Here is a 27,986-nt window from a genome sequence, read left to right as displayed (position 1 = left end):
AAAACAGCAATGGGGGACAATTTTATAATTTTATACCTGCCACAAAAACTAATTGCTAGAGATCATTCAACATCTCTATGTTAGTCCATCTTTTAGGGGAAAAAACCCTCAATTTTCATCCTATTTCACTTTTTTCTATTCTATTTTTATTCCCCCCAATAAAAGTTTAATCATTTTGTAGTATAGCCAGAAACTGTCATCGCTGCAACCGCTAACGGACAGTAAAAAACTACCAAACTACCATAACATCCTGACTTTGTTTTCCAATAACAAAGGGTATGACCTGCAGCAAGTTTCATCCAACATTGGGTTGGACACCTCTGGAAAAAGAAAAAATAATTTATTTTTAATTTAACAATGTCTAAAGGCAATGTCCAAAGATAAATGTTAAAAGGTTAATAAAACATAAATACACAGCTCAAATACTTGTTAGCCAGCTGGGTGAAACCAGCATGTTTCAGAGTGGGGCAGGAGGTTTGAAAAATGAACGGAAGAGAGCCACTTTGCAGCTAAGAGTTGATTCTGAGTTGAAGTCACCAAAAGTTTCTATGTGGAAAGATAGTTTGACCATTACTTTTATTCTATATTCACAATGAACGACCAGTATAAAATAAGTGGCAGGTTTATTACAAAATGCCAAATGTTGGGGGTTAAAAAAAATTGTTCAAATTAAAAGGAGACCCTAAATTGATACTAAATTGAAGTATTATGTCAGCAAAAAAAATAAGTTAAAGCAATTTTTCTACTGGCAAAATCCTCTTGTAAATATTGCCAACTTTCTGTTGGTTAGCACTTCATTTCTTAAAACAGAATTTTATGGTTGGCATGGACCTTAGAAACAGCTAATCCAACTCCTTCAGGGAAACCTGAAGCTAAAAGTTGAAGTGAGGCAAAAAACTGTTTTTGTTTGGATTAAGGCTCCCAAGTTCGTAGAAAAAAATAACATAACCAAAGCAGGAAATGGCTCACATCAGTACCTAATGCACAGCCATGCTTTTAATAGAAATTTGACCAGGAAGCTTTTAAATACTATTTCCTTCTCTGTTAGGGTTGAATGTTTTGTGGCAACATTTTTTTCTCCGAGAAAAGGACATGTTTATTGTAAAAAAATGTAAAACATGTAAGAAAGCACAAAGAAGAAAATAAGTCATCAAAAAGTTTAGTATATTTCCTTCAGGCTTTTTTTTTCTATACAAGAGTAACTGCCATTTATTTTTTACATGGAACTCGACAGTTATTTATTTTTGGAAAACAATCACAGGAACAGCAGCGGTGCCGGGTTCCTCACCTAGAGGGTCGTGCTGCCGTGATTCTCAGGAGCGGGTTGGAGAGCTCAGTAGCCATGGAACAAACTGCCAGCAAGCAAACTGTGAGCTCGTGACGGGTAGGTGCCGCTGATGGTGGCACTGGGAACAGGGTCCCTGTATGACCTTTTTTTGTTCCACTTTATAGAATAAACCCACCAGAGCAGGAGCCTGGATGTGGGGTGGGTAAGGAGAGTAGAAAGAAAAGTAAAGGGAAAGGTCAGAGTGACACTTGCTGGGTCTGCCCGGAACCGAGACCATTCTTTGGCACGGTCTCTTGGCTTCCTCTTGACATGAAGGCTGATCTTTTTTTTTTTTTTTTTTTTAAAGGATTTTCTTATTTATTTATTTATTTATTTATTTATTTTTTTGGCTGTGTTGGGTCTTCGGTTCGTGCGAGGGCTTTCTCCAGTTGCGGCAAGCGGGGGCCACTCTTCATCGCGGTGCGGGGACCGCTCTTCATCGCGGTGCGCGGGCCTTTCTCTATCGCGGCCCCTCCCGTCGTGGGGCACAGGCTCCAGACGCGCAGGCTCAGCAATTGTGGCTCACGGGCCCAGCTGCTCCGTGGCATGTGGGATCTTCCCAGACCAGGGCTCGAACCCGTGTCCCCTGCATTAGCAGGCAGATTCTCAACCACTGCGCCACCAGGGAAGCCCCATGAAGGCTGATCTTGAACACCGGTCAGGGGCTCTGATTTGGCCTCTCTGGAGTTGCAGGACTACCTCAGACAACTTTAAACAATCTTGTGTAAACAGCATGGTGTATGGGTCCTCTCAGATTCCTCATAAGAGCCTATACTAGTTGTGGGACTCCCTGAGAACTACATTTCACCTTAATCTTTAATATCTATAGGCTTTTAACAAACATATAGTGGCACAAAAACCATCTCTCCCCATTCGGAACAACTGGCCACTTCAATACATTCCACATGATCCTCCTCAGGTATGAACTGTTGGACTAAAGCCACCCACTCCAGCCAAGTCCTGATATAATCACTATGACTTCCAACCTTGGCTTGGTGACCTCTCAGGTACACCAATGATCTCCCAAGTATTAATAATTCTGCGTTTAGGACAGCAATTTTCTTCCATTAATTGAACTAAACCAGAAGGTGTTCAAAAGAGCTGAAAATTTCTGGCTCAAATAGCTTTTCTCACCACCAATGAGCTGCCCTATTGGTTGACTAGTTGAGCCATTTAAAATTTTTATGTTGGTGATTATGTGTGTGCATCTCCTTGTCCTACAACCATTAGGCAAGAGAGAACATAGGTAGGGCTGTGGAATTCACTCTGCCTGGAATAGACAAAAGGGATTTATAGCATAACACCCAGCAGCTGGTTTCCATATGGTTCTCAGAGTTCTCAACTCTGGATAAGATGCTACTTTGTAGCCTCAAGGATATAAGCAAGCAAGGTACAATGAAACAATTAAACAAGAATTATTCAACAAACAACACATCCACACTTGGTAAGGTTATATTTAGGGTTTAAACTAGTCCCTGAATATCCTTAATAACACCCTGCAGGCGGAAAAAATAGGGTTAATGAGAACTTGAACTTTCCAAGGATTATGGTTCAAATCCTCTGAAATCTATAGGAGGTCAAATAAAATGAGAACTCAAGAGTAATAATTCTTCTTGCTGGCACCAGCACGAGGCGGTAGTGATTCTCAAGTTTAATATATTGCATCTAACACTATAAAAATACGTGGAAATTTTATGGAACTTCCATTATTATTAAAAGGTTTGAGCTTTACTACTCCAACCCTGGGTTTGACAATAAACCCCCCTGGAGCAAGAGCCCATGAAAATAAAACAAAGAGATATCCTACTAGACAAACAACTGCTGCAGTAGGCCACAGGCACTTTGTAACAATTTTGAAAAGGCATGGAACACTACATTCCTGAGAAAACTACTTCAGATATTTTTAACAGGAAAGTGGTAAGTGACCTCTCTAACCACATTCACTGGTGGGTATAATATCTTCCCCATTGCTTTTTTTGTTTGTATGTTATTGAAAACAGGGCAAGTTTTCTCCAGATGTTTTTTCTGTTTTTTGTTTCTTAAACAAATGAGGGGATGCTATATCCCCAAGTCAGTACTTCGTGGCTGAAAACCCTCCCTCCGAAGACTGCCCATGTCGAAGCGGGTGGAGACCTCACAGCGTACTAATAACGTGTCGTCCTTGATGAAGGTTCTTTGTCTTAGGGCTTCCAGATGCATAAAAGTCACATAGCCAAACCCTTTGGGGTTCCGTGGGATTGTGGGTCTCTGGAAGGCAAGCAGCTCTGGTTTGGCATCCATTATCTCTTCATGGTTTTGCCTTACAGGTGCTTCAGACTGATCAAGGATGGTAAGGCGTATCGTACCCTGGAAGGGCCACGGGAGGTGGCTGTCATACTCTCCTTGCATCGTGTGGACAAAGAGGGATATGTAGTTGGCACAGCGCTGCGCAGTCGGTAGCTGCAGGTGCAGGCGCATGCATAGTTTGTAGCCGGGTTTGCCTGTGTAGAATCCGGGGCTGTGAATGACAACAGGTTTCTCCTCTTCTTGAGATTTCAAGTGCATCCCAAAGTTGCCAATCTTCCAGATGTAAATTCCATTGCACTGCTGTGCTTCTATTTCAGCAACTTTGTCCTCAAGGGTTCGAATAGTTCGTTTTAGCTCACTTACATACGTGCTCTGAGTTTCCATTTTTGCGGTCAGCTCCCGGATTTGATGGTCTTGTCTTACAAGGCGACCCTCTAACTGCTGAATGGTTTCTTGGAAATTCTGGACCTCTGAGTGACACCCAGAGGAAACCCGGGGCAGAGAGGTAGAATCACATGGCAGCATGCCACGCTGAGGTGCGGGAGCTATCGCAAGGCTTAAAGTCTGAACAGCCTGGGCCATCATTCTCATGTGCGACTGGGTATCCTCTTGCAGGTGGCGTGCCAAGTGATTCCTCTGCATCTGAAAATCAAGCACAGGCCTTAGGTTAGGAACAGAGACGTGGGCACCAGGAAAGGGACCTAGCCGAGCCAAATAAAAGGTTTTTAAGTCATGTCATCACTTCCCTCAATCCCCTACAACCTTCTTTGACTTCATCAGATTCTCGATCCAGTAAGATGATCTTGCCTCCTAATTCCCTGAAAAACCGAGAGGCTATCTGCTGAATACTCGTTCAGGGACTCAGAAAAAAACCTCCCTCCCACCTGTAAAAGTATCAGGATCTATACTCGTCCTTCTTTTCTGATTCAGAGCTGACTCTCCTCTTGTCCTAGATTAATGCTTCACCTGGGCATTAACTGGCACCTGCCCCTTTTCAACACCTCAGAGATTTTGCTTAGCTATCCCCTTTCTCCTTTATCTTCAAACATTCTCTCCTCTTAACCCTTCCCCTCAGAATAGAATTAGTAAAGTCTTTCCTGTTTAAAAAAAGGGGCAGACCTCTCTATTGATCTTGTATCTCCCTCTAGCTAGTATCATTTTCTCCCTTTTCCTTTTATAACCAAGAGGAGTCCACCTGCACTGCCTGCCCCCAATCCCTCACTTATTTTTACAAATCTCTTGCAAAGTGGAATCTTCCCTGTCTTCATACTCTTCTAAGATCATCAAGAATAGCCTGTTATATGAAAAAACAATCATATAACAATTTTTATTGTAAGGGTAATTCATGTATATTATAGAAAAATAAAAAGTGTAGATGATCAAAAAGAAAATAAGTAACCTATTATCTCACCTAACTACCATTAACATTTTGATACCTTTCCTTTAAGTCTTTGTCTCTACGCACACAAACAATACAGAATTTTCTCACAAAGTGTAACCATACTATACACTATTTGCTCATTTTATTTTTTTAATTATTAAACACATACTTACTGTAAAAAAAAGTCAGATAAAAAGGCACAGTGGAAAGCCGAAGTGTAATCGCACTCTCCAGAAAGATCAACTTATCATAAACAATGCTCCCTCTCAGACATTTGACACAACTGATCACTAGGTCTTGAAACTAATTTTGGAGATCATAACAATACCTTCTCCTTGCCTGTTTCAACAACGTCTGAGACTGTTCATTCATGGCTCCTTTCCTGGTCTACTTCTCTTTCCTGTACACTCTATATGATCACAATCACACCTCCCATTATCATCACCAACTACTTCCCCAAATTAATATTCTGAGTCCCAATTTCTTGGAGCTTAAGACCACATAAACAATGTGTGTTGGCCATCTCCAATCCCACTGGTATCCTCCACTACACTATATAACTTAATTTTCTTGGTCTATATTCAAGAATTAAAAGAAAAAAAAAAAAACCTTACCTTTTCATGGCAACCAAAAGTACTGAATGTGCATGGAACTGGGGCTGTAGGACAGTCTAGATCATAATGATTAGGCATCTGAAAACCAAAACCAAAAGGTTGAAAAATGTTTTCCCCTGCATATCATAGTCCAGTTTGACAAGATCACACTTGAAATGAAGAGTTACACTTCATCTAAACAAAATCATATACTGTCTGTGGCTGATTTTGTTACAATGGCTGAGTGACTAGTTGCAATAGAAACCAGTTAGCCCACAAAGATTAAAATGATATTTACAGACATCCTCCAGCTGGATTTTAGCTTGGACAAACCACTCTCCCTGCCCCACTGTTGGTCCACCACTGGAAAGAATAATTAGGAACAATAAGATGTCATTGAAATATCTGCAGCTGAAGAATGAGATGATCAGATTGGCATTTGAAAAAGCCTGATTCAGTGTAAAATGATTGTGAGAGGATCAGCTTGGTACCTGGGAGAACAGCTGTGTGGCTGACAGGGTCTTAGTGCTCGGGCCGGGTGTCACGCCTGTGTCTCTGAGGTGGGAGAGCCGAGTTCAGGACACTGGTCCACCAGAGACCTCCCAGCTCCACGTCACATCAAATGGCGAAAGCTCTCCCAGGGATCTCCATCTCAATGCTAAGACCCAGCTCCATTCAATGACCAGCAAGCTACAGTGCCGAACACCCCATGCCAAACAACTAGCAAGACAGGAACACAATCCCACCCATTAGCAGAGTGGCTGCCTAAAATCATAATAAGGTCACAGGCAGCCCAAAACACACCCCTGGACGCAGTCCTGCCCACCAGAAAGACAAGATCTAGCCTCATCCACCAGAACACAGGCACTAGTCCCCTCCACCAGGAAGCCTACACAACCCACTGAACCAAGTTTAGCCACTGGGGACAGACACCAAAAACAACGGGAACTACAAACCTGCAGCCGGTGAAAAGGAGACCCCAAACACAGTTAGTTAAGCAAAATGAGAAGACAGAGGAACACACTGCAGATGAAGGAGCAAGGTAAAAACCCACCAGACCAAACAAATGAAGAGGAAATAGACAGTCTACCTGAAAAAGAATTCAGAGTAATGATAGTAAAGATGATCCAAAATCTTGGAAATAGAATGGAGAAAATACAAGAAAGGTTTAACAAAGAACTAGAAGAACTAAAGAGCAAACAAACAATGATGAACAACACAATGAATGAAATTAAAAATTCTCTAGAAGGAATCAATAGCAGAATAACTGAGGCAGAAGAACGGATAAGTGACCTGGAAGATAAAATAGTGGAAATAACTACTGCAGAGCAGAATAAAAAAAGAATGAAAAGAATTGAGGATGGTCTTAGAGACCTCTGGGACAACATTAAACACACTAACATTCGAATTATAGGGGTCCCAGAAGAAGTAGAGAAAGAGAAAGGGACTGAGAAAATATTTGAAGAGATTATAGTTGAAAACTTCCCTAATATGGGAAAGGAAATAGTTAATCAAGTCCAGGAAGCGCAGAGAGTCCCATACAGGATAAATCCAAGGAGAAACACGCCAAGACACATATTAACCAAACTATCAAAAACTAAATACAAAGAAAAAATATTAAAAGCAGCAAGGGAAAACAACAAATAACATACAAGGGAATCCCCATAAGGTTAACAGCTGATCTTTCAGCAGAAACTCTGCAAGCCAGAAGGGAGTGGCAGGACGTATTTGAAGTGATGAAAGGGAAAAACCTACAAACAAGATTCCTCTACCCAGCAAGGATCTCATTCAGATTTGACAGAGATATTAAAACCTTTACAGACAAGCAAAACCTAAGAGAATTCAGTACCACCAAACCAGCTTTACAACAAATGTTAAAAGAACTTCTCTAGGCAGGAAACACAAGAGAAGGAAAAGACCTACAATAACAAACCCAAAACAATTAAGAAAATGGTAATAGGAACATACATATCGATAACTACCTTAAATGTAAATGGACTGAATACTCCAACCAAAAGACACAGACTGGCTGAATGGATACAAAAAGAAGACCCGTATATATGCTGTCTACAAGAGACCCACTTCAGACCTAGGGACACATATAAACTGAAAGTGAGGGGAGGGAAAAAGATATTCCACACAAACGGAAATCAAAAGAAAGCTGGAGCAGCAATTCTCTTATCAGACAAAATAGATTTTAAAATAAAGACTGTTAGAAGAGACAAAGAAGGACACTACATAATGATCAAGGGATCAATCCAAGAAGAAGATATAACAATTGTAAATATTAATGCACCCAACACAGAAGCACCTCAATACATAAGGCAAATACTAACAGCCATGAAAGAGGAAATTGGCAGTAACACAATCACAGTAGGGGACTTTAACACCCCACTTTCACCAATGGACAGATCATCCAAAATGAAAATAAATAAGGAAACACAAGCTTTAAATGACACATTAAACAAGATGGACTTAATTGATATTTATAGGACATTCCATTCAAAAACAACAGAATACACTTTCTTTTCAAGTGCTCATGGAACATTCTCCAGGATTGATCATTATCCTGGGTCACAAATCAAGCCTCGGTAAATTTAAGAAAACTGAAATCATATCAAGTATCTTTTCTGACCACAACACTATGAGACTAGATATCAATTACAGGAAAAAATCTGTAAAAAATACAAATACATGGAGGTTAAACAGTACACTACTTAATAACCAACAGATCACTGAAGAAATCAAAAAATACCTAGAAACAAATGACAATGGAGACACGACGACCCAAAACCTATGGGACACAGCAAAAGCAGTGCTAAGAGGGAAGTTTATAGCAATACAAGCCTACCTCAAGAAACAGGAAACATCTCGAATAAACAACCTAACCTTGCACCTAAAGCAATTAGAGAAAGAAGAACAAAAAAACCCCAAAGCCAGCAGAAGGAAAGAAATTATAAAGATCAGGTCAGAAATAAACGAAAAAGAAATGAAGGAAACAATAGCAAAGATCAATAAAACTAAAAGCTGATTCTTTGAGAAAATAAATGAAATTGATAAACCATTAGCCAGACTCATCAAGAAAAAAAGGGAGAAGACTCAAATCAATAGAATTAGAAATGAAAAAGAAGTAACAACTGACACTGCAGAAATACAAAGCATCATGAGAGATTACTACAAGCAACTATATGCCAATAAAATGGACAACCTGGAAGAAATGGACAAATTCTTAGAAAAGCACAACCTTCCGAGACTGAACCACAAAGAAATAGAAATTATAAACAGACCAATCACAAGCACTGAAATTGAGACTGTGATTAAAACTCTTCCAACAAACAAAAGCCCAGGACCAGATGGCTTCACAGGAGAATTCTATCAATTTAGAGAAGAGCTAACACTTATCCTTCTCAAACTTCCAAAATATAGCAGAGGGAGGAACACTCCCAAACTCATTCTACGAGGCCACCAGTATCCTGATACCAAAACCAGACAAAGATGTCACAAAGAGAAGAAAACTACAGGCCAATATCACTGATGAACATAGATGCAAAAATCCTCAACAAAATACTAGCAGACAGAATCCAACAGCACATTAAAAGGACATACACCATGATCAAGCGGGGTTTATCCCAGGAATGCAAGGATTCTTCAGTATACACAAATCAATCCATGTGATAAACCATATTAACAAACTGAAGGATAAAAACCATATAATCATTTCAATAGATGCAGAAGAAGCTTGTGACAAAATTCAACACCCATTTACGACAAAAACTCTCCAGAAAGTAGGCATAGAGGGAACCTACCTCAACACTATAAAGGCCATATATGACAAACCCACAGCAAACATCATTCTCAATGGGGAAAAACTGAAACCACTCCCTCTGAGATCCAGAACAAGACAAGGTTGTCCATTCTCACCACTATTATTCAACATAGTTATGGAAGTTTTAGCCACAGCAATCAGAGAAGAAAAAGAAATAAGAGGAATCCAAATCGGAAAAGAAGAAGTAAAGCTGTCACTGTTTGCAGATGACATGATAGTATACACAGAGAATCCTAAAGATGCTACCAGAAAACTACTAGAGCTAATAAATGAATTTGGTAAAGTAGCAGGATACAAAATTAATGCACAGAAATCTCTTGCATTCCTATACGCTAATGATGAAAAATCTGAAAGAGAAATTAAGGAAACACTCCCATTTACCATTGCAACAAAAAAGAATAAAATACCTAGGAATAAACCTACCTAAGGAGACAAAAGACCTGTATGCAGAAAACTATAAGACACTGATGAAAGAAATTAAAAATGATACAAACTGATGGAGAGATATACCATGTTCTTAGATTGGAAGAATCAACATTGTGAAAATGACTATACTACCCAAAGCAATCTACAGATTTAATGCAATCCCTATCAAACTACCAATGGCATTTTTTACAGAACTAGAACAAAAAATTTCACAATTTGTATGGATACACTAAAGAACCCAAAGAGCCAAAGTAATCTTGAGAAAGAAAATCGGAGCTGGAGGAATCAGGTTCCCTGACTTCAAACTATACTACAAAGCTACAGTAATCAAGACAGTATGGTACTGGCACAAAAACAGAAATATAGATCAGTGGAACAGGATCGAAAGCCCAGAGATAAACCCACGCACACATGGTCACCTTATTTCTGATAAAGGAGGCAAGAATACACAACGGAGAAAAAACAGCCTATTCAATAAGTGGTGCTGGGAAAACTGGACAGCTATATGTAAAAGAATGAAATTAGAACACTCCCTAACACCATACACAAAAATAAACTCAAAATGGATTAAAGACCTAAATGTAAGGCCAGACACTATAAAACTCTTAGAGGAAAACATAGGCAGAACACTCTATGACATAAGTCACAGCAAGATCCTTCTTGACCCACCTCCTAGAGAAATGGAAATAAAAACAAAAATAAACAAATGGGACCTAATGAAACTTAAAAGCTTTTGCACAGCAAAGGAAACCATAAACAAGATGAAAAGACAACCATCAGAATGGGAGAAAATATTTGCAAATGAAGCAACTGACAAAGGATTAATCTCCAAAATTTACAAGCAGCTCATGCAGCTCAGTATCAAAGAAACAAACAACCCAATCCAAAAATGGGCAGAAGACCTAAATGGACATTTCTCCAAAGAAGATATACAGATTGCCAACAAACACATGAAAGAATGCTCAACATCATTAATCATTAGAGAAATGCAAATCAAAATTACAATGAGATATCATCTCACACCGGTCAGAATGACCATCATCAATAAATCTACAAACAATAAATGCTGGAGAGGGTGTGGAGAAAAGGGAAACCTCTTGCACTGTTGGTGGGAATGTAAATTGATACAGCCACTATGGAGAACAGTATGGAGGTTCCTTAAAAAACTAAAAATAGAACTACCATACGACCCAGCAATCCCACTACTGGGTAGATATCCTGAGAAAACCGTAATTCAGAAAGACTCATGTACCACAATGTTCACTGCAGCTCTATTTACAATAGCCAGGATGTGGAAGCTACCTGTGTCCATTGACAGATGAATGGATAAAGAAGATGTGGCACATATATACAATGGAATATTACTCAGCCATAAAAAGAAACAAAATTGAGTTATTTGTAGTGAGGTGGATGGACCTAGAGTCTGTCATACAGAGTGAAGTCAGAAATTGAAAAACAAATACCGTATGCTAACACATATACATGGAATTAAAAAAAAGGTTCTGAAGAACCTAGGGGCAGGACAGGAATAAAGATGCAGACACAGAGAATGGACTTGAGGACACGGGGAGGGGGAAGGGTAAGCTGGGACAAAGTGAGAGAGTAGCACTGATATATACACACTACCAAATGTAAAATAGATAGCTAGTGGGAAGCAGCTGCAGAGCACAGGGAGATCAGCTCAGTGCTTTGTGACCACCTAGAGGGGTGGGATAGGGAGGGTGGGAGGGACACACAAGAGGGAGGAGATATGGGGATATATGTATATGTATAGCTCATTCACTTTGTTACAAAGCAGAAACTAACACACCATTGTAAAGCAATTATACTCTAATAAAGATGTTAAAAAGAAAAAAAAAAAAGAGCAGCTTCCAAGATCACTAGAGTCTGGTGGGTCTAGGAACATGAGCCCTGTTGGTTTTCAGAGTTAGATATTTGGGGAGCTTATCTCTCCAGTGTATGCCTTAAAGGTTGAAATGCCTGAGGAGTGGGTTTGGACCCTTCAGTCCTCAGGGAGAAGCTCCAGGGTTTGAGTTCCCTCCTGCTTGTATATGGTGAGATTGTTTCCTAGCCTTTCCTACCCACTTTGATGTGATTTTCTTCTCATTTGCCTAATGTGTATTAGTCAGCCAGCCTTCAGGTTTTTATAAGAGGAAGTTGTTCCATGTGTAGCGGTAGACTCTTGGGAGGAGGTGAATTCACAGGCATCACATTGGGTTGGCCAGAAAGTTCGTTCGGGTTTTTCCAAACATTTTATGGAAAACCCGAACGAACTTTTTGGCCAATCCAATACATAGCTGTGTTGAACAGGAACTGCAATATGATGTTCTTAAGCAATTTTTTCTTCATTTTCAAATTAACTCCAGGTATCCAAGGACCTCTTCAAAGCAATACCTGGCTGGATTAATTTAGATTGGCTAATGCATATATATAAAAGTTGTTTTGCAGCTCTGTTAAGCTTATTTTATAATTTAGACTTAGCTGATTTAGACTGGCTTTGCATCAACATAAAATGTATTTTATCAACTTAAAAAAATGCTATTTATTTCCAAAAGTCACAAAGAAAGGAAATATCAACGTCTCATACCATGCCCCCAAAATCACTCAGAATTCATTTCAAGAAAATGAATTTATTCCTATTGCCGGGGAACTGGCACCCTCTAGCGGCATTTTAAAGAAAAAGTACCTTCTGATGTCAACCATGACCCAACTAAGACTCTCACTGTGGTCCAGGCCACTGAATCCCTATTCAGTAAACTATACGTTAGAGCCACTGACTGCACCCTGTCTTTCCCTCATGACCACCTTTCATAAATCTTCTTACTTTTTGTTAACCTGCGCATGCTTTGACTACAATGGGGAGACTCAGATGCTAGAGGATATTTTAAGCACTTTAATAAAAGTTTTAAAGAAAGTCTCAGGCTTTGATTTGGGGACTCTAAAACACATTCTTTAAGATAAGATCCATTATGTAGAATCATGTTCTTTGAAAGTGGTACTAAATTTCCTTTAGAAATTTAGTTTAGCTGTAATCATAGATATTTCAAGCAGAAACAACATCAGAGACCATTTAAACCAATCCTTCATTTCGCATAATCTAGAATAGTGGTCAACAAAATTTTTTGCGAAGGGTCATATAGTAAATATTTTCAGCCTTGTAAGCCCTATGGACTCTGTCCCAAGTACTCAGCTCTACCATTGTGGCACAAAACCAGCCACATACAACACATGGGCATGGCTGTGTTCCAATAAAACTTATTTAAAAAAGCAGGCAGCAGCCAGATTTGGCTGGTGGGCTGGTTTGCTGATCCCTGATCTAGAATGTCCACTTTCTTGTCAGAGATCAGTGGGCAAGTTAGTGGCACAGTCAGGGTTAAAATCTAGGTTTTCTGACTCTAAACCTAGGGTTTTTTTCCTACATTAAGTTTTACTTTTGCTGGATTTTAGATGTGCTGTGTGGTTTCCTTAAGCATTAAAACAGAGCAAAAAGAAAAACCTGGGAGGTGAGACTTCACAAGCAAAAAGTTACTTACACCTTCAAATTAAGGCCCCGTTGGAAAAAAAACTAAAGGACTCTGTTAACAAATGAATGGAAAAGTTTAGTTGAGGGACAGGTTTTGCTTGTTCCTACTTAGTAAGGGAATCAATTATGATCTCTGGGTTTGCAGATTTCCTGAGTGTATAAATATTTAGTGACTAATATTCATATTTTGTGGGTAAACCCTCCAAATGTCAGAAGATAGCAATCACATGGAATTTTCCCTTCTCTATTAATAAAAAAAATGAATAGTTTTCTAATATAACTACTACTTCTGATGATGCCCCATCAGTGGTCTACAGGCAACTGAACAGAGGGCCTACAGATACTGGAAATCTCAGTATCTCCCAACATGCCTCGAGGACACGGCTACAAATAACGTCCTGCTACTGAATAGACTTGTTTCCTTCTATTTCATTGTTCTTACTCTTTCAACTGGTTTCTGGATACCTAAGATCCTTATTTCACAGAGTCTAAAGATGTATTGATATTTCTTATAAAGTTTTTGGTGTTTAAATGAGCATTTTAAATTATTTTTATCTAAAAATTACTTGGCTTTGGAACTTCTATGAATATACATAAACACAGGTATTATGTTAATGACTTAGGAATTTTAAGTACTCAAGGGCTGAGTATTTTGTTCTTTCTGAAATTATTCATTATATTAAATTATTTGAAAAAATTCATAGTTTTCTTAAAATTGAAATATAGATTTACAATATTGTGTTAGTTTCAAGTATATAGCAAAGTGATTCAGCTATGTATATACTTATATTTTTCAGATTACTTTCCATTATAGGTTGTTACAAGGTATTGAATATAGTTCCCTACTGTGCTACGTATATCCTTGTTGCTTATCTATTTTATGTATAGTAGTTGGTATCTGTTAATCTATACTAATTTATCCCTCCACACTTCCCTTTCCCCTTTAGTAACCCTAAGTTTGTTTTCTATGTCTGTGAGTCTATTTGTTTTGTATATAAGATTCATTTGTATTTTTTAGATTCCATATATAAGTGGTAACATAAAGCAATTGTCTTTGACTTACTTCACTTAGTATAATATTCTCTAGGTCCATCCATGTTGCTGCAAATGGAAGTATTTCATTCTTTTTTATGGCTGAGTAATATTCTATTATCTATATATATCACATCTTCTTAAACCAGTCGGTTGTTTCGAAGTCTTGGCAATTATAAATAATGCTGCTATGAACACTGGGGTGCGTGTACCTTTGCTTTTTTTTTGGCCATGCCGTGCAGCTTGCAGGATCTTAGTTCCCCGACCAGGAACTGAACCTTGCCCTCGGCAGTGAAAGCGCAGAGTCCTAACCACCAGACCGCCAGGGAATTCCCCATCTACCTTTTCAATTAAGAGTTTTCATCTTTTGGGGATATACGCCCATGAGTGAGATTGCTGGATCATATGGTAGTTCTATTTTTAGTTTTTTAAGGAAACTCCATACTGTTTTCCATAGTGGCTGCACCAATTTACATTCACACCAACAGTGAAGGAGGGTTCTCTTTTCCTCACACCCTCTCCAGAATGTTATTTGTAGACTTTTTGATGATAGTGTGTGAGGTGATACCTCATTGTGATTCTGATTTGCATTTAAAATTCACATAGTTTTAATTCTTCTTCAACCTGTGTTCATTTTGCCTTATTGATTTAAATTTTCAATTAAAAACCTAATTCACTTCTTTAACCTATTTATGGAAATACTGATTTATGAAAGGGAATCATTATACCTGTTCTCTGATGAGCATGGTGTTGCAGTATTCACAGATGACATTTGCCAAAGGACAGTTCTGGTCATGAATCTAAATTTTATTAAAGAAATGTAAGAAAAAAAGTGAGAAAACCTGAAAAGGTAAAACCAACCTATTTTTTTTTGATGTGTGTAAAACAAAAATGTGAGAATAATCTATAAAGGTTATTTTCTCTCCCTTTGCCAGTGTAGTAATGAGATTCATCTCACCCTCCAGCTCTTTAAAAGAATATGACAGTATACAAAAGATGCATCTGTGACTGTTTGGGCATCATTTAACAACATTATAATTCTCCAAAGACACCTTTCCAAAAACTTCCAGCAGCAGCATGATTCAATTAAAACTCTTATCAGGAGGGTAAAGAACAGAAGCATGATTAGGGCAGGAGGCCCATGTTCTCAAAGGCCCCAGAAAGATGAGCCTTGTTTTCTAGAATACAAAAAATTTAAGAAATAATTAACCCTTCTGGTTAGATCCATTTAATTTACTGAAGTTTAAGAAGACACCAATTTGCTCTAATTATGCCTCAGACTTTCTAGCAAGTTAGCTGACATTTTTTTGAATAATTCATCAACTTAATGAACATAATATGCTTGATCTCATAAGAAAGTAGGGAAAATTAACAAGATAAATTTGTAAGAAATACAGTTTAAGGAAGTACCTTAATAGTTACAAAAGAACATAAATTGTATGTACACTATTTTAGTAAAAAGGACATAGGATACGGATCCAGGATCTAGGATCTCAGTGCTAGCTTTGCCATTGATAATATTAATATAAAATTTATCTCTTAATCTCTCTACATCCCAGTTTATAAATGGGAAAAATATTCTATGATCATGCTGCTGACAAGTGCCATGAAGTTTATTTTTAAAAATAAATGTTTTAATTGAAGTATAACATAAGTACAGAAAAGTAAATTCATCATATGTGTGTTTGATGAATTATCACCAAAGGAACACACTTTGTAGGATTTAATTTAATCTCCTAAAAGTTTTAACAACTCATTCTCTTTTTTAAAGAGAAAAATATAAGTCTTACACAGTAATTATTTTATTTATTTGTCTCTAATCCAAGACTTGTCATTAAAATATCACATAGGGAAACAGATCAGCATATACCTTTCCTAAAAACTTTTGTTACTTGTAGATCTACTACTGTGGTAAGCAGCAGAAACAATGCTTTCTCAGAAAGAGATCAAAATATAAACTCTACACTCATTTACTAGAATGGTTTATTGAACTTACTTTCTTAAAAATCAGTCTTCTCACAATTTATAATACAGACTCAGAACTGGATTAACATCTCCATCTACTGCTAACCCCCTCCACTGAACATTAAAAAAAAATAGTAGTGGAATTAACAAATCCAAGTTAGTACATGCCTCTTTATCTTCAAATGCCATCGATACAGCACAGTTTACACAAGAAACCTGTCTCCTTGGACACTCCTTGACAATGTGAATATTAAGTTGGCATTTTTGGAAGGGACGTTGGCATTGGGGACAATTCATAAGAGCAAACTCACAATGTGCTTGATGATCCTATGATGAAAAAAATTATCAATTAGTATTTGCCAATCCTTAAGAAATCTAAAAACAATCTCTTCTAAGAATATACTGTTCTCTTCTATAGAATTGTCCACTGAACCTACTTTGTCTAGTACACACCACAGAACCACAATAGGAAGGCCTTAATGGGTTTTTTTCAAAGAATGGTTGTGAACTGAAAGTTTATACAAAGGATGTGACTTTTCAGGTTCATGTATCCAATTAGGGAAGAGAGTTGGAAAGAAGTCAGATTTTCTCATTATCAATTTAGTAGTGTCGAAAAGGCCGCTCCTCCAAAAGGAGCTAAGTAAAGGGGGCAAGTTACAAATATATTTTAAACGCTTAATTTCAAATGGAACATAAGCAATATTTAACTTCTTGTAAAACCACCACACTAAGGATTGATTAATTTAAAAGCAAATTCTTTATCTCGTGGCTTCAGTTAATCTCAAGCTATAGGAGAACTATATTATAGTTCATAATAAAATGAATAATTTAGAAAACCAGAGAAAAAAGTATGAGGGTGCTAAGACGATGGCGCTAAGATGATGGCTACATGGGACTTGCTGCTTATTTCAAAATGAGAGAAATGAAGCTATGGAATTAAAATGTGACACTTGTATTTAAAATGCTCTTCAGTTTTACTGCAGATAATGCTCACCCAAAAAACTTATACAATACTGATTTATTTTTTATCATCACTGGGGCAAAGCCAGAGTAGATGGAAAAAGAAATTTCTGGTTTCTACTCATATTTATACTCAATAATGAAAGGGAAAGGGTTGGTATTAATTCAGCAAGAATTTGCTAACCAATCACTATATGCTAGGCACTGGCAATATACAGATGGACACGGCCAAGTTCCTATCCTCTAGGAACTTCCCTGCCTATATGTTAACAGCTAGAAAATAACTTTAATACCTCAAGATGCCTCAGTTCCATCTTGTGCAGACAACCTTCATTTGGACACTTCACCATCAGAGAAAGAATCTCTCGTTTTGCAAAATTGTCAGGAAATAGTTGATTTTCCAGCAGTATTTCATTGTCAACTGGACATTTGTGACCTGCATCTCTAAAAGAAACAAATAAAATACATATATTTGGTAGATTTAAACAAACATTCACATTAGAAAATACACACAACTTTAATTCACCACATATAAATTCTCCACTTATTTCCTATAGAAAATAAATTAACATGTTATATTGTATAATATCACTAAAATAAACTGTCCTTTTATAGACAGTTTATGAACCATTCTTTTATGAAATGGATACAACTAGCACCATATGGATTATCTATCAAAAACTAGTATGGGATTTTAGATTGTGGGATAGATTCCAACGAAAAAATGAGAAATTAATTGAATAAAATCATATTTTGAACAACACAAATGAAGTGAAAGTTAAGGATGGGAATTTTGGCAGTCTAGCAGGCCTCTGTTCTATCAGCAGCTATTCAACATACTAGGGAGATGTAACTAATTATATGCTGCTCAGAATATACTAATAACATGTCTATAGTTATTAGTCATAAGTAAAAATTAACCAATTAGCAGTAACTAGCCCCAAGAGGCCACATTTTAAGGTTTACTTTGAACAGTCATCAACACTGGCTCATGGGCAACAAAGGTTTCCTTTATTTTTATGTCTAGGGTACATACAATGCAATCAGGAGTTAAAGGACCTCTATGTCCTGCTTCCCAATGGTTTATTCCATCTTACGATGGGAAGAACTATCCCCAGGAAGCTTGGGTGTCTGTCATTCCCCTTTAACTTTCTGGGATGTTTCAATCTTCACTCACAAAATGTGGCAGGTCAGATAGGCTACAGAGCATCAATCACTCAAACATTTGTTGCACACCTCCTACGTGTAAAGCAACAGTGGTGGTTCTTGTGCACGTAAAGGTGCTGAAAATGGGAGTCTGCTGTCAAATGCCTTAGAACTACAAAAGGTGACCAACACAGTCAATCTTTATAGGGCCTCTCTCACACTGCATGATGTTACTATTCTACTGTTGAATATTTTTTGAGAACCAGGGACGTAAACAAGTTTATTGAAATATATTCCCCAAACATAAGTGATGGATATCTAAGAGAAAATAAGAACCTTTCAAAGTAAACTGGAAACCATTATCCACTGCATTAGCAATCACTCCAAAGGAAAATGGAATTGGATTGAGATGCTGCCTTTTGATTCTCTGAATGACTATAACCGATGAGAAATTTCCGAGCCATTCCTTTAAGAACATTAAAGTTGAAGTAAGTGGTCATTTCTAGCTTAGAGGGAGATAGAAAAAAAAAAAAAGCCTCACACTTCCTTTTGTAGGTTTTACTTCCTTTTCAGACCACTGTTCCACTACTTTCATGAATATCTTGCTATTAAAAAACTGCTAAAGATTAGCTACCTTCCTGGGCATGGGTGACACTTGGGTTTTTCTGTACACCTCCACCTACAGGAAAATCAACGATCCATAATATGGTCCTATTTCTACCTAAATACAATATAAACTGAAAATCATTATAAACAGAAAAAAAAGGTGAGCCTTTAACACTGCTCTCATGTATACCCTAAACCAGTGGTCTCAACTAGGGCAATTTTGACTCCAGGGGACATCTGGCAACATCTGGAGACACTCTGGGTCTCACAACTGGGGAAGTGGGGCTATTTCACCATCCAGTGAGCAGAGGCCAGGAATGCTGTTAAGCATCCTACAACACCAGGACATTCTTCCACAACAAAGAAGTATCTGGCTCAAAATGCCAATAGTGTGGAGGATGAGAAAACCAACCCTAAAGAGATATTGCCAATTCACCACTGGGTAACATATCTTTCCCCCAAACTGAAACAAGACACATGCTCCCTTGTAACTTAAATTAAGCCAATTCCCAAGTATGGATGTAGTTACCACAAATTCAAATTTTATAGAAAAGTTTAGCTCGACTAACAAGAAAAAAAAAAGAGAGGACTCAAATAAAATCAGAAATGAAAGAGGAGACATCACAACTGATACCACAGATACAAAGGATCAAAAGAGACTACTATGAACAATTATATGGCAACAGATTTGACAACCTAAAAGAAATGGATAAATTCCCAGAAACATACAACCTACCAAGACTGAACCATAAAGAAACAGAAAATCTGAACAGACTACATTACTAGCAAGGAGAGTGAATCAGTAATCAAAAACCTCCCAACAAACAGAAGTCCAGAACCAGATGGCTTCACCGGTGAATTCTATCAAACATTTAAAGAAGAATTAATACCAATCCTTCTCAAACTCTTCTAAAAAACAGAAGAGGAAGGAACACTTCCAAACTCATTTTATGAGGCCAGCATTACCCTGATACCAAACCAGACAAAGATGCCACAAGAAAAAAAAAAAAAAGTTAATTTAAAAGTCGAAAGAGAAAAACTTACAAGATGAGTGAATAGCCAGCTAACCTACTTAAAAATGATTTCACCAATATGACTAGATGCTTATTAGTTGAAGAACCTAAAATTCCCCCACTTGTTCCATTTTTTTGTCCTGTATAGAACTCCTCAGTCACCTAAAAATATTCCCATCTAACTTTTGAATTATAGTAAAATGTATCTATTTCTTAGGAGATGAATTTTAATCATTTGTGGAAACCCCTTTTACTTTCATTCAGTTGATGCAATCGTGATTTACTGAACACCTACTAGGTATCAGGTGCTATTCCCAGCACTTAGGAAATATCAAGAACTAAAATAGATCTCAACCCCTGCTCTCAAGGAGCTTATACTCCAGGTGAGCAAGCAGACGATAAACACACAAATTATCTGTATTTTTAAATATGAAAAGTGTTAAAGAAAAAAAGGTAGGTAAGGGAGATAGAGAGTGTGGGGAGAGGTGGGGGAAGGCACGCTGCGGTATAAACAGGGTAGCCAAGGTACCTACGAGAAGGTGAGATCTGAGCCACACTGGAGGGAGTAAAGGGCACTGACTAAGCAGTTAGCTGAAGTAAGATGCAGAGAGAGCAGCTGAAGCCAACTCCCCAAGAGCATGCTTGACAAGTTCAAGGAACAGCAAAGAGTGAATTGGTAGAGGGGAGGGGAGCCTAATAGAGAAATGATCAGAAAATTTATGGACCTATCATATAAGGCCTTACAAGGGCTTTGGCTTTTACTCCCAGATGACCTGCTGCAATGCTCTGAGCAGAGATGACATCATCTTACTTATTTTACCAGGTTCATTCTGGCTGCTATATTGAGAACAGCCTGGAAGAAGGCAAGGGTGGAAGTAGGGAGGCCTGTGAGAGAGCTGATGGTGATTCAGAACAGGGTGAGGCAGGGATTGAATTTTGGATACATTATGAAGGCAGAGCCATCAATCAATACTTTCCTTAAAAATACTGGTTATTTTACAGTTGTCCATAGGCAGCAGGTAGCAGACAAAATTTAATGTGGCTAAAATGAGAATAATGGTTACTCATAAAGTCAGCATTATTTGTATGGTTGAGATTATCGTATTCTAGTAGGATCATCATTTAAGGTACATTATTTTAAATTATTTTCTTAAAGCTTAGAGACACACTCTAGTCTACAATACAACTGCTTTAAGTAGAAGTAGCTACTTATTGTTTATTTATCTGAGGGTCAAAGGAGGAGAGAACATAGTAATTACCTTTCATACTACAGCAGGAACTGGAATAAGAATGTAAATTTCTCAGTTTTCTGTCCAGTGTTCTTTTTCCTGAAGTAGCTTTTTATGTATAAGACTATTCTTGGGATGCCCTGTGTTCTATTTAATAATGTTCTATTTGGTTGTTACAGGTTCATTCTTATGCTCACGTACCTTATTGATTTGATGATGCAGGCTTTGCAGAACCTGTGGCCGCATGGTGTTTGCACTGCTTCCCGTAATGCCATCAAGCAGATGGGGCATTCATACTTGCTTTCCAGGGGTGGGTCAAATTCCACGTCATACCCCTGGATCTCTTCCATAAAAGAGCTGGAAAGATTCCCTGTGCTGGCCGTTCCACTCACACTGTCATCTTTTGCTGCAGCACCACAGGAGCTGGCGGCCATGGCAGCACAGCAGTCGCTCTCAGACTGGCTGGATCCACAGCTGTTTTCACAGTGTAGCAGACTCATAGTAACGTGATTATCGACTGCTCTGAAGAAATAGCAAGACAAAAAGTGCCTTCACATATACACACACACACACATATATTATAGCTATCTATGCAAGCCACCTTCTAGTTGATAAACATTAGCTCTGTTAATATTATTTACAGAAAACTCTCAAAGTTTTTTCAGCTTTGCTTCATGACTACTATTTTACAAGTTAAGGAGTTCATGATCTAGTAGAAGGATGGAATATAAGGTTAAAAGAAGAAAAATACCTCAACTGTAATAATTAGCATAATTATCTGTTTAAATGTCTGTTTTCTATGACTGGAGTTTCAAGAATTTTCATTTCCTCAGTACTCAGCACGAGCTCTTTCGCCTAACAGGTGTTCATTAGGCAGCTGCTGAAGAACTTAATTATGCTGCTGAACTTCCTTCAAGTATCCAGAGCTGCAGAGAACAGCACGGCCAGCAGGCAGTGCGAGGACGAGCAATGCACAAGGAATCAGATGATCCTGAGAAACTATTAGATGTGTGATTTTGGGCAACTAACCATTTGGATCTCAGTTTCTTCTTCTAGATCTAAAACTCTATTGACTACAGTTGAGCCCTGAACAAGGCAGGTGTTAGGGATGCCGACCCCCACGCAATAGAAAACCCGAGTTGGCCCTCTGTTCCCAAAGTTCCACATCCTCAGAAGCAATAACCACAGATCCTTTACTGAAAAAAATCTGCGTTTAAGTGGACCTGTGTAGTTCAAACCTGTGTTGTTCAAGGGGTCAACTGTACCTCCAAATGTTCAGTGTGGCAATTTCTATTACGCAGAAAGAACGGAATTGAAAAAGTACATCTGTATGTCCTTGTGCCTTCAGTCGTGTCAAGTGACTATGTTTCATTACTAATGACTGGAAAAACAAGTGAGGTTTTGTTTGCCTATGGAAAACTATTGCTTTCAAGGTAGGTGGGATGCTTTCAAATTCTAAACCATTACCAGAATTTACAAGTGAGAAGCTAAGGTCTAAAAGCAATTCACAGCCTAATTAACCAGGTCTCTCTTGTAGGTAATTACACGTAAGGAAAATTCCCACTATGTGCCAGATATACAGTTGACCCCTGAACACAGGGGTTAGGGGTGCCGACACCCAAGCACTCAAAAATCCACAAATAACGTTACAGTTTGCCCTCTGTGTCTGTGGTTCTATATCCACTGATTCAACCAACCTCTGATAATGTAGTGCTGTAGTATTTATTGGAAAAAATCCACGTATAAGTGGACTCATGCAGTTCAAACCTATGTTGTTCAAGCATCAACCAGAGTTCTAGAAAACAGAATGTAAGCCTCCAGCCAATATGGTAGACAATGTATCCCCCGCCTGTCTCATTTTTATATAAAATTCCTGGCTGCCACCATGTCAAATAGTGGGTTAAGACAGTAATCCTCTATTTTTTACCCCTATAGATACCTTTTTCTTCTTCTCAAAAAGATTTTGAGTAGCATTTGATGGCCACCTACAAAGGATGAGGCACTGTTCTGGCTGGAGAGGCAATATCATGAAGTGGTGAAGAGCTTAGATGCTGGAATCGGATGATCTGGGTTTAACTCTTGTCTCCATCATTTGGTGTATGACCTGGGCAAACTATATAACCTTCAGTTTCCTCATCTGTAAATGGGGGTAACAAAAGAATCCACCTCAGAATTACCGAGAGGATTAAATGTGTTAATATGTGCAAAGCACTTAGAACTGTGCCTGGAAGTAAAAATGAGTTGTTATTATGTGTAGCTCTATAGAGTTATTTAACCATTTTATTGCCCTCCCACCCCGTTATCAAAGTGGAAACTCTGAAGCTTTAAAAGGCTCAGTAACTTGCCAAGGATTACCCAACTAATAAGAAACAGAGTTAGAATCAGAACCCAAGACTACCTCCCCCCAGAGCCTGTGCAATTTGTACTATCCTATGTTTGTCTATGTTTTGACAACTTTGTCTATAAAGCTGAATTTAAAATTTCTTTCCATGTATTTTTATTATACTAGACTAAGATGCTGACCACAGCTTCTGTTAAACATGAGCTGTCCAGTGTTATCAGGTTGGGTTGACAGAATTCCAAAAAATCAGTAAAGAAAAACTGGCATTTTGTTTTACCTTTTTAGTTTCAATATAGTATTTTTGAAAAGTTAAAAACAGTTTGCAAAGCCTTGTTATAACTAATGCAGAATCCCGTGGAAGACTCAGTACAAGTTGATAAAAAGGAAGGGATGGCAAGATACTGGCAAACAGCAGAACTAGTTATTACGCCTGTGCTCCAGGATGGGGTATAAGGCCCCTGTTATACCCTCCAAATCTGTTGATAGATAACACTGTAATGCTATACTAGTGTTTATATCCTTTGTTATTTTTCTTCCCATATACATTTTTGTGTTCAATTACTACCTTAGTTAAATTTCTTAGAAGTAGAATTATTAGGTCAAAAAGTATATAATTTTTTATAGTTTCTGATAGATGCTGGTTATCCAATATGATATGTTTTGATATCCAATATCAAAGGCTTTATAATTCCCACTCCCAAAAGCAGAGTAAGTATGAGAGAACACATTTTATATACCTTTGATAATTCCAGGTATAGTTACCTTTTGAAACTTTAACCATTTTATTTTTTTAAAGTAAAATCACTTTTGAGAAATTAATATTTGTTTGGTTGTACAGCATATATCAAAATGCTAGCCAGGAGACAAAAGCAAAAGTCCCTGAGCTAAGTCTACCTTTTCTGCCCAAATGTCCAGTTAAAATTCAGTTTATTGGATAGTCGATACACTGCCCTCTTGCTATCCAGTCCAAAAGACTTGAAGGTCTTTAGATTTAGAGACCTTTTATAGCAAATGTGTTACTAAGAAAATCTGTCCAATAAGTCACAATTCTTTAAAAGGAATTCCACTGCAGGAATGCAGTTGTCAAGACATGAAAGTGAGCACTCTTAAAAATATAGATGCCATTATTTTTCATGCTTTAAGAAGTAATACAGAAGCTTTACATCTTTCAAATAAACTTCTTTAGGTAGTCACTCTGTCTACAGTATGTAGTCCCATGTAACTATACTGCAAAGGGAAAATTAAGCTAAAGCAGTATTCTGAGTGCCATTCAGTATTTTTAGGTTTACTCTTTCTTTTTGGCAAGTTAAAACATTTTTTCCCTTTATTTTTAGGGACTGTGATGACTTAATTGAAAATCACTTTCTTAACTACAGTGAGTAACTATTTTAATTAACACCAAGAAAAAAACCCAAAAAGTGCTTAGAGTCAGCTACAGAAGATGATCTGGGGGCTTCCCTGGTGGCGCAGTGGTTGAGACTCCACCTGCCAATGCAGGGGTCACAGGTTCGAGCGCTAGTCGGGGAAGATCCCAAATGCTGCGGAGCAACTAAGCCCATGGGCCACAACTACTGAGCCTGCGCTCTAGAGCCCGCAAGCCACAACTATTTAGCCCACGAGCCACAACTACTGAAGCCTGCGCACCTAGAGCCCATGCTCGGCAATAAGAGAAGCCACTGCAAGGAAGAATAGCCCCCGCTCGCTGCAACTAGAGAAAGCCCGCGTGCAGCAACAAAGACCCAACGCAGCCAAAAATAAATAAATAAATAAATAAATTTATTTAAAAAAAAAGAAGATGATGATCTGGCAACCGTGTAGAAAATACTATGCTCTATTAGTATTTCTTTTTTTAAACCTCATATGGTGCCTTAGGTATCCACTTCATGAGATGCTACAGAGGTACGCTTGGCTTTACATAAGCTAAAATAAATAAGAGTGAACAGATATTCTTACCTTCAAATAAAGATTTCTTTGGCCTCTTTTCTATTCTAACATTCAGAATTCATGTGGCTTTCTATATGAATTAATAGAAGAGACAGCACAAAGGTTAAATGGTTCTTTAGTACGTTAAGAGCTTCATGACTGTAATTCCCTCTTTGTAATTGTGAGTCTAGTACAGTAAGCACTGCCTTAATTAAATATTGTGGGATGTAACCACTGCCAACTTATTTTGACTGCAAAATGAATATCAAAAATAACCTTATAAGAAATCATGGCTTAAATTCACCTATTAGTATGCGGTTATATATTATGCTCCAAAGAGTATACTGTTAAATATCTTGTGGGAGGGGGAGTAGGGCGATACACAAAACTTTGTTCCTTTAAGATCAACAGATGCTAATGAGAGAAACGTACCAAGCTAACGAAATCAGTAAGTTATGTCTTCAACTGGTCAATTTTAAGTTTTTAAGTAAAACCACATAATACAAAACACTGAGAAATTACCTTTAATTTGCTACTAGCTTTAGAAACAAGAACTATTTACCAAATCCTTAAGATCTATTCTTAAAATTGCAAAGACCTGCAAAAGGGCTGCAATGGCCAAGGTGCTGCAAAAGAGTCAACTGCTATGCCTGATTTTTGATCACAAATTTGAGGGGACATTCCCCTTCCTAGGCATGATTTGTTCTCCTCCAGGAGGCAAAGATTTGAACTTCTTTCAAAATCTAAGTGGCCAAAATTTATCAGCATCACGTATCCAAATTTGTCACAGAAAAGACTTCAAGTTACAATTCTTAAATACTGTGATGTATATAGTGCATGCAGGTTGAAACTCTGATCATCACATGGGCAACAAGGGCCTGAGACACATTCCTTCCTTGAGTCACAGAAGAAGCCACAGCGTCCTCACCCCACTCCCACATCAACATCAGAAAAGCCCCTTCTCCCTTCCCGAGTAATCACAGGGGAGTGGATAAAATACCAGTGGCCAGGTTCACAAGGCCAACACTCAGAATTTCAAGTTTTTCTTGTTTCTATGCCTGTGTAGCGAGACATTTAGTGATTTACACTCCCGAGAAACCAGAGAAAACACGCAAATACTACACGTTGAATGAAGCTCCTAAAATTTGTAGGTGCTTTCTGTTCACATTCAAGACAGTCGTAACTCAGCTGGAGTTCCCCTGAAGCCAAATACTAGGAACAGCTTTATCAACCCAGCGTCTGGAACAATCGCTAGAACTCCCGCGTGCAGGGGCGGGGGAGGAAACATTCGTGTCAGCTGAACCTTTTCTTTAAAAAAAAAAAACTTGCTGCCCGGGACATCTACCGAGTTCAACAGAGAACCCAAAAATAGCTCTCCCATGACAGTGACAGAGGGAGTCGCTGAGAACCTAAAGAGGATTTTTTTTTTTTAAAGCCGGTAACATCCGAGCGACGGGAAAATACAGGAGGCGATTTCCTTTTCTGGGAAGGGGAATGCGCGGGGTGGAGCAAGTCGGGCCGAGAAAGTTGGCGCGAGATTCCAGCCGGGGGATGGAGTGAGCCGGGGAGGTGGTCCCCACCGGCCGGCGGAGCAGAGGTGAGGAGACAGGGGGCGGTGTCCCCAACCTGTGGGAACCCAGGGGAGAGGAGGCGGCGTCCCCAACCCGTGGGAAGCCAGGGGCGGCGTCCCCAAGTGAGAAACAGTAGAGGAGGAGGCATCCCAGCCCGTGGGGAGAGAGGCCGCCACCGCGGGGAGCCGTCAGAAGGAGACTCACCGCTCCGGTCCGCTGGGCCGCCGACTACGCCCGGCCGCAGAACTCCACTCAGCCAAGGTGCCAGGAGAGAAAGGCACCGCATTCCAAGCCGAGTGGGCCAGGACGCCAGTCCCTTGACCTGAAGGCCGCCGTTACTGCGTCCCCCGGGAGCCCCAGCCCCAACCGCGGACGCCCCTACTTCCGCCTTCTCTGCTCGCCCGGGGGAGCGAGGGGCGGGGAGCGGGCAGGGGAGGAGACAGAGCGGCCCATCCGGGCGTTGGCGCCCCCTGGCGGCGGTCCTCCACGGGCGTGCGCTGCGGCGCAGGCGTGGGTAGGTCCAGCTGTCAATCTAGAGCTCTCCCGCTGCGCTTCCGCCTCGCTTGGGTGCGAATACCACCTGGGAATTCCTTACCCAGCAATCCTGAACTGAGATCTGTCGCGGAGTAACTGTGATCTAGTGAGCAGCAGCAACAGCAGTAATCCCAAACTGTGTGTTTATAGTTTCCCAATCCAAGCAGGAGAAAAACCCCAACTCGGCGAGATTACTTGACCTTCGGAAAGTCTTCACTCCTTCCCTAACTCCATCCTCCTTGCCAAGGAAGTTTACATGATACGTAGAGCCCTCTGTTATCACCTGGTCCTTCCCCTTCAACCA

At 39.0% G+C, this 27,986-nt stretch overlaps 1 protein-coding gene across 5 annotated transcripts; it reads right to left on the bottom strand.

Moving 5' to 3' along the window:
• Window positions 1-2,761: 2,761 nt before the first annotated feature.
• TRAF6 (TNF receptor associated factor 6) lies at window positions 2,762-27,986 on the bottom strand. 5 transcript variants are annotated; one of them, XM_007181090.3, is made up of 8 exons: window positions 27,744-27,986; window positions 25,608-25,668; window positions 21,515-21,835; window positions 17,613-17,763; window positions 16,528-16,686; window positions 15,123-15,194; window positions 5,609-5,686; window positions 2,762-4,255 (listed from the first exon to the last, which is right to left on the bottom strand). In XM_007181090.3, the coding sequence occupies exons 3-8, from the start codon at window positions 21,811-21,813 to the stop codon at window positions 3,386-3,388; spliced, it is 1,629 nt and encodes a 542-aa protein (XP_007181152.1). In that variant the 5' UTR covers window positions 21,814-21,835; window positions 25,608-25,668; window positions 27,744-27,986; the 3' UTR covers window positions 2,762-3,385. The 5 variants fall into 5 exon arrangements, with proteins under 5 accessions (XP_007181152.1, XP_007181150.1, XP_007181153.1 ...); XM_007181088.3 differs by lacking the exon at window positions 27,744-27,986 and adding an exon at window positions 27,353-27,666; XM_007181091.3 differs by lacking the exon at window positions 25,608-25,668.

The sequence above is a fragment of the Balaenoptera acutorostrata genome, chromosome 9 (assembly GCF_949987535.1).
Source record: "Balaenoptera acutorostrata chromosome 9, mBalAcu1.1, whole genome shotgun sequence".
Taxonomy (NCBI): Eukaryota; Metazoa; Chordata; class Mammalia; order Artiodactyla; family Balaenopteridae; genus Balaenoptera; species Balaenoptera acutorostrata.
The sequence above is the reverse complement of the archived record's forward strand: the minus strand, read 5'-3'. Positions and strand labels throughout refer to the sequence as shown.